Source organism: Mauremys reevesii, linkage group 9, assembly GCF_016161935.1.
Source record: "Mauremys reevesii isolate NIE-2019 linkage group 9, ASM1616193v1, whole genome shotgun sequence".
NCBI lineage: Eukaryota > Metazoa > Chordata > Testudines > Geoemydidae > Mauremys > Mauremys reevesii.
Window position 1 is genome coordinate 67,834,120 of NC_052631.1, and position 12,731 is coordinate 67,846,850.

Genomic DNA, 12,731 nt, shown 5'->3' on the forward strand with positions numbered 1-12,731 from the left:
AACTAATATCCACATACAAGGTCAGTAGTAAGCATGATATCTATGTAACCCATAGCCAATATTACAGCGGCTTGCACTACAGACGTTTTCAAGCCTTAATCAAAGTGAATCCCAGACAAATTCATCCAACTGAGATTCAGGTAAAGGTATTTGTTGCTTTAGCAGAATCACTAATAGCAGAGTCGAAGATTACAAGCATTGGGCATGGCTTCAGGTTTTAGATTCCAGATGAGCTCCTCTGAACTTCTAATTGATCTACAACTGTTCCTAGGATTTTTATATTATATCCTCCTTGGAGGAGGATTAAGCTACAGTCAACTAAGATCAATTTACTTCTGAATAAGAACATACACACAGAGTTTTAACACACTTAAGGCCACATCTACACTATGGGGACTATAGCGGCATAGCTATGATGCTGTAGCTCTGCTGGCATAACTACATGGTACAGACACAGCCTCCGGAGATGGAAGGGACTTTTCTGTCACTCTGGAAACACCAACTACCAAGTTTCTTCCGTAGACTAGCTATGGCTATATTAGGGGTTAGGTCAGCATAACTATGGTGTCAGGGGTGTGGGCTTCTCACATCCCTGAGCTAAATTAACCTAAATTTTAAGCATAGACCAGACTTACTTCACAACTTAGGAAAGTTGAGACAAATCAACTTAAGTATATCTGTGTAGACAAGCCTTAAGAACTCACCAGCTACTGAACTAACATTCCCACCTTATTTTATTACTCATTCTTTTTTTATCAACCTGTTGGCAAAAGTGACTCATTTTCAATTCCTGACCAAAGTTCATTTTTTCTTCCAGAAAATCATCTCCTGTCAGCATTATACATCGGTCATTTCATTTGTGTAAATTCAAAATAGTATTATAAAAGCCAGCTTATTATTTTTTGCAATGATAATATGCACCATATTTACCTCTGCAATCCAAATCTGGGAAACAAAGGAGAAAGTCCATAGCTGTCTGATTTTTAATTATTTTTCTTTAAGGCTTTTAGAATCTAGATTTCTCATTGTCAAAATGCATCACTACAAAAACTGCTACTGAAAAATACGACAACCAGTGCTTTTAACTGTAATTTCAAAAAGGTAGAATCATGTAATAGATTGTCTTTTTCATTCTCTTTACCACTTCATTTGCTTTTTAAGCCTTTCTAAAACCAAGAGATGAAAGATGTCAGACTTTGTTTTTATAGGATTTCTTATCCAATACAATGACTACAGAGAAAAATATAGTTTAAAAATAGGATGTCAAGTACTACTGATTATAGTGCTATTAAATTAAGCAGTTATGGGTTATCCCCAAAAGCTAAGAAACAATAATTACTTATATATGTAGAAAGGAGAAATGGAAAACAAAACAAAACAAACAAAAACACAAAGAGCTTTGTAAAACACAGATACTTTTTTATGCTGATCCACTGTGTGAGCGATTTTAATCTCTCAACCCCATGGGACTATTGCAGCAAAACAATATTTCAGTTTGTCAAAGATAAAATGAACTATGCATTGATTTCACTGTTGTGTCCGTTCACTTTGCCAGCAGGGACAGAGCACAATTTTAAGATAAGAGCGCTTCATAACAAGTCCAACTCTGAGCAGCTCCTAACCTCATCAGAGTTTAATGAGACATTCAATCTAAGAAATAAATTAACTGACAATCTGGGATCATGTTTAATGAAGCGGGTATCTGTAGAAGCTCTTGGTAGTGATAGCCTTTTTATAATCTATGCAGAATAAGGCAGGCGACTTTTATCAATCATCTAGGACAAAATGGCACTCTGTGGAATAGAAACTGTTGAACCTTGGAAACTCATGATCTCCATCATGATCCAGAACTAGCTTTTAGTCTTCTTGACACCACAAATGCTTACACATCTTACGGAGGCTAATGCTAATTTCATATATCATTGTCTTATTGCTGTCTGAAAAAATATATAGTATATTTTATACAGATTTCAAAAAGACACACAGATTAAAACAAACAAAAAAAAAAACCCCAAAAATAAGAAAACAAAAATTCAAACTGGAAAACTTTAACAGGGCAAATACAAAACTTTCAAAATCTAGAAACAGGAAAAGCCTGAGTTAAAAGGAAAAAAACAACAACGGACAATCCATGACACGAACTATGATTATTATTTTTTAAAATTTCACACAAATTATAATGATTGTACAGTAGTATAAGGAGATTTCACTTAAATATCATGCACCAAAAACTTGTGACAAATTGCATTGAAAAGGTTGTGTCATTAGCGTATGATGTAGTGAAATGAAACCACTGCCTACTCGGCCTGAAAGACAAGCCATTACAAACAGTGGCAGAATATGTACTATAAGCATCAATCCTAGCCTTTCTTGAGCTCATGGAGACACACAAACACTTATGCTCCCAAAACCAAGTCAATGTGTTAATGTAACAGAAATAGAAATATGCGAAGGTGACTGTACTTAAGACCATCATTTACAGAGGTTTCACAGAATAGGTCTCCTTGCCACAACTTACATACTGGAAATGGTCCAAGAATTAAAGAACCATACACATGTTCTGGGCTGGGACTAGGTTACAAAGACTATTACCTTAGCTCACTATTTAGTTATAACCTTATGTCTTTCAAAAAGAGGCACAATATTTTGGCTCAGAGCTGAATTAGGAGTGTGATAGAGTCCTAATTTCTTGACTTGTGTGGTTTTATTAAAGCTAACTGTATTTTAATACAATTAAATGGTGTTTCAACCATGTTTATCTTCACATATTTTCCACACACTTTCACGGGATATTTGCTAATACTGGTTTGTGTATTTCAAATGAACACCAACGTGTTTTCATGTAGAATGACATACTAAAATACCAACTGAAGAAACTGACACATTCTAAGTTTACTGTTATGAACAGTGAAAAAAAATCACAAACTACATGGGACGTAAGTCTTTATTCAAAACATACATGGGGGAACAACATCCCCAACAACACACACTTCCATATGTTCAATATGACCTTATGTTGAAAAGGAACTTATGCTTACTGGCAGCTTTCTTCCATTCCCAAATGCAGGTATTTTGACAATTTTAAAACCTAGTCCCTTTTTTCAAAAATATCGAATTGATTTAAATTTATATTAATTATTTATTGAAAGAAAGTATTGTATACAGAACTAGTTAGCCAAATGACCAATGAGAGACAGACTTATTCACCAACAAGTCAGAAGAAGTTCAAATGTGCCAAATAAGTATGACCAACAGACAGAATGTTGATAGTCTATATCTCAGTGTAGCTCCCAGCAAACATATTCATACTGGGGTGGGGGGGGGGAACACCACGGCCAAACCCCACAAAATAAGATCACAACTGATCAAGGCAATAGTCACCTTTGTTAGCAGCATTCGTAGGGGGATGGGTAGACTCAGAGGGCACAGAGACCTAACCATAATGTCCATTTTACACCCGGGGATCTCTCCAAAACAGTTGAGACACTTTAATAGGGAAATATTTTTATACTGCTCCATCATGCTTTACCTCTAATCTGTGAATTAACAGAAGTTTCCAAATCCATGGCTGTCAAAATGTCCCTTTCACAAGAGCATAGTTCACTCAAAAATAATAAAAAATGGAAGAGAATATAGAGTTGAATGGATGCATTTTTCTCAATGATCTCTGAGTGAAAGACAGAAATTTTATCATTATATGTCCAGAGTACACTTCAGTACATTTCATGAACGGTTATTAAAGAGACTGTAATAACAACACTGTAGTTGAGGCAGATTTATTAAGCACCCTGCTTTTTAATAGATTTGCATCATACCATGATGAAATTTGGAATACTAGATGCCAGTCTAAATGCAAAAATATTTACAAAACATTACAAAAAATTGTCATGAGTTTCAAATGCATTTTTCCAAATTCATTCTTTAATAGAACAGTGAATTTAAAAAAAATCCCTCTAATTTGTTTTATGACTGAATAAATGAGTTGGAATTGCTTATTAAGGAGACATGTCAGGTCTTCTATTTTGTAAATAAAATATCTATGATTGTGTTGTTCATGTGTAAATCTAATCTATAGGTATGTATTCTGTGTTCTTGTATTTTAAAATAAAATAATGAGAATTTGGTGATAGCTCATTTCAGAATCACCTTGTAAGAAAAATGGAACTTAGTACTGCATATGGCTAGAGTCTGTCTTACACTCTCATGTTGCCTTTAAACATTGCACACCCCCATCTCCAACCTCCGCTTTCAGCGCTTGCAACCTGTCTGCTGCAACTCTCCCGCACACAGAGGATAAAGGATAATTTCACCTCCCATTGAAGTGCTCTACTCTGTAACCAACCAGCTCTGTCTTCATTTTCTCTACACCCCTTCTCTGCTGCTAAAAAAACACTCCCTACAGAGTCATTCTGCTACTGTGATTTGTCTCAGTCCCTGTGTAGAAGAACACATACAAATGTCAACACATACTACGTGTATATATACTACATGAACATTATATTTATATGCATTATATGTATATACACAGACACACACACACGTTTCTGTGTATTTATACAACCACACACTATACACAGAGAAAGAGAAACGTGTATATATACGGGCAAGCTGCCAATGTGCCTCTTCTCTCATTGTTTCAGAATTTCTATGCTTTTTGAAAGGTAACAGCTTTCTGGTCTTTTCAATTTGTTGAAGTGAGAACCATACTCCCAGAGGTGTAAAGAATCGTAGACAACCTTTCAGAATCATTTAAAGCCAGCATTCAAGAGAAGGAGTAGGGGCTGTTATACAGCGTTTTCACATCGGTGTTTCCCCCTAACTCTGTTTTTAAAGAACTCTATTAGCCCAAGGGATTAAGGGAGTTGAAAAGTGGTTTAGACTTCTATTGCTAAGTGAGTTGGTTCAGCTGCCTCAATCTTGTATTTCCTAGCTGAATAGTAGCACATCAAGGTCACCTAGATTGTCCTCCAGCTCCATCCTACGATCCTGTTACTGCAGTGAGATACTCAAAATTAATGCCATATACAATAATGTCCATTGTCTTTTCAGAGAAAGAAATGTTCTTCAGATGATTCACATAAAGCTGACACTCTCATCATAGCTTAGTGCTATAAAGCCATCTAAGTGATGCAGACATAATTGGCTTGTTTCAAAATTCTGAATAGCCTTTAGATCACCTAACATTTCACACAAATTAGAAGACAGTCAGGACTGGAAAACAAAATAAAAAAGAAAGAATGGGAAACAATAAAAAAAATAATTTACACGATTTATACAACTGTCAGAACAGGTCTCTTTAAGAAAAGAAAGAATCTTTTGCTCTCTATGACCCACATTAATTACTTTAATATTAAGCTATAAACAAAGAAATAATTTTAGACTTAGTTTAAATATTAAGTATTAAGAAATTGTCAGTAGTAGTTCAATTATTATATTAAAATTTGTAATGCACAAAAATGATTTTACCATTATAAAGAATATTTCTTTTAGTGATTGAAAATGAAAAGTAGCTGAGATGAAAAACAAGAACTCATTTATTCTGCTAATTATAGGTTTTAAATGAATGCATGAAGAAAAAAAATGGAAGATAAACATATACTATTAGGCCACCATTACCATTACCCAGCCGGTACCAGAGGGCAAGCTAGCTGGCCATTTGCTCTTCAGACAAGTGAGAGACATGGGTAAGAAACAATGAGCATAGTTACACAAGAAACTAATGTGACCCACACACCTCCTGGGTGTGGTATTCTGTCCCATCTAGTGGCACCAAGATCATTTGAGAGAGAGAGATTGAGTCTGCTCTACAGCTTTAGCTAACAGCCAGTTGGCTTTTAGATCATGCACTAAACTCCAGAGGTCCCAGGTTCGATCCTGCCCGCCAGCAACTGGGGTCTATAGGGCCACATAATCACTGAACATTATATTGTACATTCCATACTTCAAATATGAACACAACTGTATTCGGTGACAGCAGTGTGATACATATTTGTAACATCATTCAGCATGTTTGCACATAAGAGAGAGTACCACTGAAGCACGGAGGTACCATCCATTATATATTTTATAGTGGAATATAGTACCTCATTATAGCTACCTTAATGGAAACCAGAAACACATTGCAAAGCCAAGTAGAACTATTTCAGCTGACTCAGGATCTCAGGACTTGTTTAGATGATAAAAATTCAATACTGTATGAAATAGATCTATAATTTTGCAGGGATGATACCAAATGCATTTATTTCATACCAAACTATGTTTCTCAGCTGACCCACGAATTAGCTTCCCTATGACAGTTTTTAACAAGACAGAGACCAAAGTAAAGTGATAACTAAAAATATATTGAAATGTTGATTATTGTTATTTGTACTGTCATAGTACCTAGAACCCCCATTCATGGACCTGCACCCCATTTTGCAAGGTGGGTTGCAAACACAGAAATTAGTGAAACAATGTAATTTGTATTAAGTTTAGCTAAAGATTCAAGTGTTCCTTAATAAACCATTTTTATCCTTTAATATTGCTTACATATTTGGCATCTTTATAAGATCTCAGTATAAAGATTATTTAATGATCAAAGTGCAAACAGTTGTGCTGAGTACAGTCTAGATTCCATAAAGTTATGTATAATAAAATGTAATTCTCAGGAATATTAGACCAATCAAACGATATAAAAATGAAATTTTCTATATCTTAGAAATTCTATCTTGGAATTTACCAATAACAAAATGTGAATGAAAATTTGCTTCCATAGACCGTGAAATTCTCCCTAGCTTTCTTCTCCACTGCCCCCTAATTAAGAGGGCAGAACAGTAACAGACATTTTGATAGGGGTGTGTGTGTGTGAGGGACAAGACACCATGAATTGCTGATCTGAATGGGGCATGAGCGGCTGTCAGTGTGGTTATGTAAGAGACCACCAGGCCCCTCCTTCAGCAAATAAAAAAACATCCAACCCAGGGGTGGAGTGGGGAATTGCACAGCCTGAATGCTGTGGCCAGAGTCAATAGGCCAGAGCGAGGAACTGGGGCAGCCCTGAAGGACAGGTGCTGCTGAGGGGTGAGTTGCAGGGTGGGCTCGCTTTCCAATCTCAAGGATTTCCCTCCTACCTCCCACCCCCAAGTTATGGAAGGTGTGGAGTAGGGCAATTGCTGGAGTGCACAGTGCCCCAAAATTCTTGAATCTGGCCCTGCCTAATGTTCTTGTGTTTAAGGCATTCACAAAGGCATTAAGGCAGTTTCAGAAATCTCAACATTACAAGTTGTGGAAACTGAAAGAATGATGGAAGTCACTGTACAGTATGATGTTAGCTTTTGAATATGATGGAAAATGCCAATCTTCAGATGCTATTATGGAAAGAACACTCATAGATGCAGGCACTAAATTTAACATGCAAGAAGGCACAATCTATTTATTTCCACTAACATGCCAGGTTTGGTAAAATCTTCTTCAACAATTTAAACTGTGTGGGGTGGAAAACACTGCAACTTTTCTTTGTACAAACAGCAGCTTCACCCACTGCAATATGTAGGGACTTTTTCATTTGGCTGGGAGTAGGATGAGGAGGAGGAGAAAATCAGATTACACAAACTCCTCTCAAGAATGTTTTAAATCTTTATACTTGCAAATGAACAAATAAATAAGACAATGATTGACGATGTACCTGGAGTGTTTTATTATGATTTGCTGTGCTATAATATAAAATTAGCATCTTAACCAAAGCACATTGATGCCTGTACACTTAAGTACTTAAAACTTATATGTCAAAAGGAAATCTACTTGTATAGCGATAATATATTATATTTGTGTGTGTATGTCTTCCCTGCTCAAGTGTGTGGCTGCAGAATACAAAAAAATAATACCTCCACACCAGTATGAATCTTTTATCAGCTACCATTAGTAATAGAAAATAAATTAAAAACAAAAACAATGAAGAGTATACATATATTTTGTGATGGACATGGCAAAAGGATAAATAAATTATATTCTCTAGGTAGCAGATATTGTATATTGCTCATTATCGTTTGTTTTTGCCATAGCTTATGTCAATAAGCAAGGCACCAAATTGCTAAAAATCAGTGTTTCCCAAATAGAAAATGTGTGGTTGTGGTTAGGGCCCTACCAAATTCACAGCCATGAAAAATGCGTCACAGACCGTGAAATCTGGTCTTTTGTGTACTTTTACTATATAGATTTCACGGGGAAGACCAGCATTTCTCAAACTTCGGGTCCTGACACAAAAGAGGGTTGCTGGGGAGTTGCAAGGTTTGGGGGGGGGGCGTGTTTCACGGTATTGCCAACCTTACTTCTGCACTGCCTTCGGAGCTGGGTGGCTGGAGAGCGGCAGCTTTTGGCCAGATACCCAGCTCTCAAGGCAGCACCCTGCCAATAGCAGCACAGAAGTAAGGGCAGCAATACTATACCATGCCACTCTTCCTTCTGTGTTGAGCTGGGGACACACAGTGGCAGCTGCTGGTCGAAGGCCCAGCTCTGAAGGCAACAGCACATAGGGAAGGGTGGCAATACCATACCATACCATCCTTACTTCTGCACTGCTGATGGTGGCAGCACTGCCTTCAAAGCTGGGCTCCTGGCCGACATCCACCGCTCTCCAGCCACCCAGCAGCAGCGCAGAAGTAAGGGTGGCAATACCACAATCCCCCTACAATAACCTCGTGACACTCCCCCCTGAACCACCTCCTTTTGGGTCAGGACCCTACAGTTAGAACCCCATGAAATTTCAGATTAAATTTCTGAAATCATGAAATTTACTATTTTTAAAATCCAATCACTGTGAAATTGACCAAAATGGACTGTGAATTTGGTAGGGTCCTAGTTACGGTTGTAGGGGCTTACAAAAACAAACATCTCACTTGTGCATTCTTCAGAGGTCTCTATTATGGTTATGAAGAAAACCTTCAAAATATGAAGTGCAACAGACATCTGCATATGTTCACAGAAAGCCTAACAAGATAACTCTCTGGTGAGACCTGCACCATTCATTTCAATGGGTGCTCAGTCAGCTGTCAATGATATTTCAAAGGTCAGAATCATTACCTATTTCACTGCTTATCCAAGCATGTAAGAACAGAGAGGAAATATTGTACGAAGATGTAATAAATAAATAAATAAATAAATACCACATAGCTCTTATATAGCACTTTTCATCATTAGATCTCATAAGAGATGCAAAAGCTGAGGAACAGGGAGGGGAAGTGACTGCCTCAAGGTCACCCAGCACACTAGGGATGGAGCTGGAAATAGAACCCAGGTCTCAGTCCAATGCTCTGTCAACTAGGTCACACTGTCTTCCTTGGATACCACCATCTCCCAAACTGGCAAGGAGTGTGCAAAAGACAAGTTGGGGTGTGTAGAAGATGTATACATTAATACAGATTGACCTTAAACAACACACTGTTGAGTAGCAGGGACTAGGGGCAAAGGTCTTGTGCACTTGGTTTCTTTTTCTTGATGTGTGTGTCGGCGGGAGGGGAGGGTGATTTTAAAGTTTGGGAAACATTGGTTTAAACTAACCTTGAAAAAAGATGGATATGAGGCAGACCATCTACATGCAGGGGCATTAGTAAGAGCCAAAGAATCACAACTGTGTCACTGTTTTGTTGGTCTCATAAAACTAAAAAATAACAAGGCATGGCTGGGAGAAAATAGGAATGTTGCAAATTCAGCCACACTATGTTTACTTTGGCCAGTTCAGCCACCAAAGCCTATAAGCTGGAATAAACCCTATGAGGAGGCTGCGAGTCATGGGAAGTTAAGGGGCAGTAAAACTGCCAACAAAATCGGAGACATCTAAAGACTTGCCCTGGGGACTGTGACTTCATTCAGAATGTTGGAACTGTACTCAGTGTGGTCTCTAGGGTAAACAGGTACAGAACAGCTAAAAGTCACCTGTTGAGCTAGTTCTTCAGGTGCCTATTGCACAACAGATGTTGGTTCTTGCTTCCATTTGGGATAAGGAAGAGTTTATGGCCATGTTTAGAGTAGGTTCTAGACATTCATGCAGGCACAAATAACTCCTTCAGCTCAATCTTCCACCTGGATTATGTCTAGACACACACTTTTTTCTTACTTATAATTTTGGCCCAACAACTGAACCATAATAATAATTTTTAAAAGATTTACTGTGGATTAGTGTGTTTGTACCTAGTATAATAACCTCCCCAACTGCATATCAATAAAAACTCACCCCTCTCCCAGGATATCTTTTGTTCGGCATTCTCCTCAGGCTCAGCTGTTGCCAGGAGTCCTACCTTAGGACTGCTCAATCCACACCTTAGGTCCTCTTTCATCCAAGAACCACATTTCCTATATCCATATACCCAATAAGTGAACAGAACTTACATAATCCTTTTCCAGAAGGATCATCATTTGCTAATAATATGAGATGTTTCAGCAAACACTCCAAGCATGTTACAGCTATATAATGTCCCATAATAGACAGGCTCCAATCTCTTGTAAATATTTTACATTTGTTATTCCTTTGAGTAGATCCTTACACTACTTCATTAGTCCTACAATACTCCCTTAACTAGGAGGTGTTGCTTTTGAGAAGCTTTTAATGATGTATGATTCTATTTTGGCATAGAAGTTAGAGGAATCATCAATAGCTACAACACATAATTAAGATGATTAGAAGGGGTGATAAGGACAGCAGTTCACTGTGTTTTCTTAAAGATCTTGTTGAATAATATGAAGCAAAAAAAAAATACACGCTATCACATAGGATGCTGATTCCTTAAGCTTCACCAGGTGAGCTATGATTTTCTAAGATGTTGCACTTACAAAGTAGTAAGGGAAAGCACATACACTGTGGTTGAACAGAAAATAGGTAGCCATGATTAACTTAACTGAATGATGGATGTCTGAGTTGATAAGAATAAAATAAATGCTTGTTGGTAGTCATTAAGCAATTGATTCCTAAAGGCAATTGATAAGAAAATACATTCTCCAAAATATAATGTTATTTGGGCTTTTTAAAAAATGTTCACTGTGGTTTAAGAATGAACTGTAAACATGATTAATAGGTCAAGATGACAGCCTGAACACACAGATATAGTTACACAGTCTCACCAAAAAACTATACTAACAATAGTTAATTTCAAAATCTTCTGCAGAAAGAAAGAAAGAAAGAAAGAAAGAAAGAAAGAAAGAAAGAAAGAAAGAAAGAAAGAAAGAAAGTTCAATAGTGGCCATAAAGTGACAAAAGTAGATTTTCTTGTTCCTTTGAAAAAATAATAGATGAATGGAAAAGAAGGAGCAGACAACGAATATGTAAAGTATTTTCACTCATGACTTTTTATTAAAAACTGGGATCCATTTTGAAAGATACTTTAGACTTCCTCTCCTTACTTAAAATATTTAAAAATCAACTTCTGTAAACAGCAAAATAAATACAATTTCAAACCTGTTTCATAGACTCATCTCAATGAAGGGGGAATTCATTTGAAATTCGGCCAAATACCCATCCCCCCCTCTCCAAAAAAAAAACCCAATCACCAGGCTCATGTTCTAAGAACCACTTAGTATAGTGCTCACATGCATCAGTTCTAAAAGATTATCTGTAGAAGATATGATGAGATCCACAAGCACTGGAGCATGGGAAAATAATTTGTAACTGTTTGGAAACTCATGGAAAGAAGGAAGGACTGGGCGATCCACTCGTTCCTTCCATCAGGTAGTAAGTCAAGGAGTTACTGTAGTTTGCTGCCAGGGCAGAGAGGGGCCAAATCACCAGGTACCTTGCCTACGGGCTGAGAAGACACTTGCAGATACTTGGGATTGCTGAAGAAGTCAGTGGTTTGTTTCTTATGTGATGATATTTTATATTTCTATCTACAGCAGCTAGAATCAAGGATAGCACAGCTGATATTTCTTTAGATGTTGAAAACATACACATATTAGGAGTTTCTATCTCATGCTCTGGATGTCCCTTCCAATATTTGAAGAAACAGTAATACTTATAAAGTAAATAATATCACCCCTAAATTTACTCAGAAATTTTGAAACAGTCTAAATCTCCTCTTCCTGGGGAAACAATCACTTGGGGGAGCTCAGAATGACTCACTAAAGAATTCCTGACATACCCACCCTCTTGGAGGGAAAATTGTGAGCCTGTGGCAGTGGCCGAGAGCATCATTTTGTCACATAGACAGCACCAGAGCGCAAAAGAAATGTCATGGATTTTGTAGCACTCATTCAATAGGCTAGCCCCTCTTAACAGCTTCACAAGCCTCCTTCCATACTGGCAGGATAGTACAAGACAGCAATACAGACATCAGCTCCTTGCTATTGCTTCCGGCATACCCAAGGGCTGTAAAAGTCACTGTGACTTAATACTGAAAGGAGCAGCTTTAAACCCCTAGAGATTTCACAAGCTTCATAGATCACAATGTCGCATGAAGTAGCTGTTCACAGCTTCACCTTCACTAGCTAGTCACTCCTCCCCAAACCCACAGAGCCGCTACTACATGGCACTTGTATGGAGAAACTTCCATTGGCTTAGTTGCAACGATGGTGGTAGAAGTGCAGGGCAAGAAGTGGGGAATGATATCTCCCTCAGATAGTTTTGGGAGAGCAGAGTTGAATTGCTGCTGCTTTTTCTCCTTTGTACTTCACGGAGAAGTAGACAATATGGCCCACTGTCTATGACATAACATTATATAAAATGGTTTTCATCCTTCTGGGGGTCCGAAGACTATGTCTAAGGGGTC

General features: G+C 37.6%; 1 protein-coding gene across 12 annotated transcripts in view; it reads right to left on the reverse strand.

Moving 5' to 3' along the window:
- The window catches only part of DIAPH2 (diaphanous related formin 2), an 827,558-nt gene that overhangs the window by 339,315 nt on the left and 475,512 nt on the right, over nucleotides 1-12,731 (reverse strand). The window contains exon 24 of one of the 12 annotated variants that reach the window (XM_039487843.1): nucleotides 3,403-3,667. The exons of the other annotated variants lie outside the window; for them this stretch is intronic. Within the exon in view, the coding sequence (XP_039343777.1) occupies nucleotides 3,519-3,667 (149 nt within the window). The 3' untranslated portion in view covers nucleotides 3,403-3,518. Of the gene's footprint in view, nucleotides 1-3,402; nucleotides 3,668-12,731 lie in introns of those variants that run through there. 12 annotated transcript variants of the gene reach the window in all.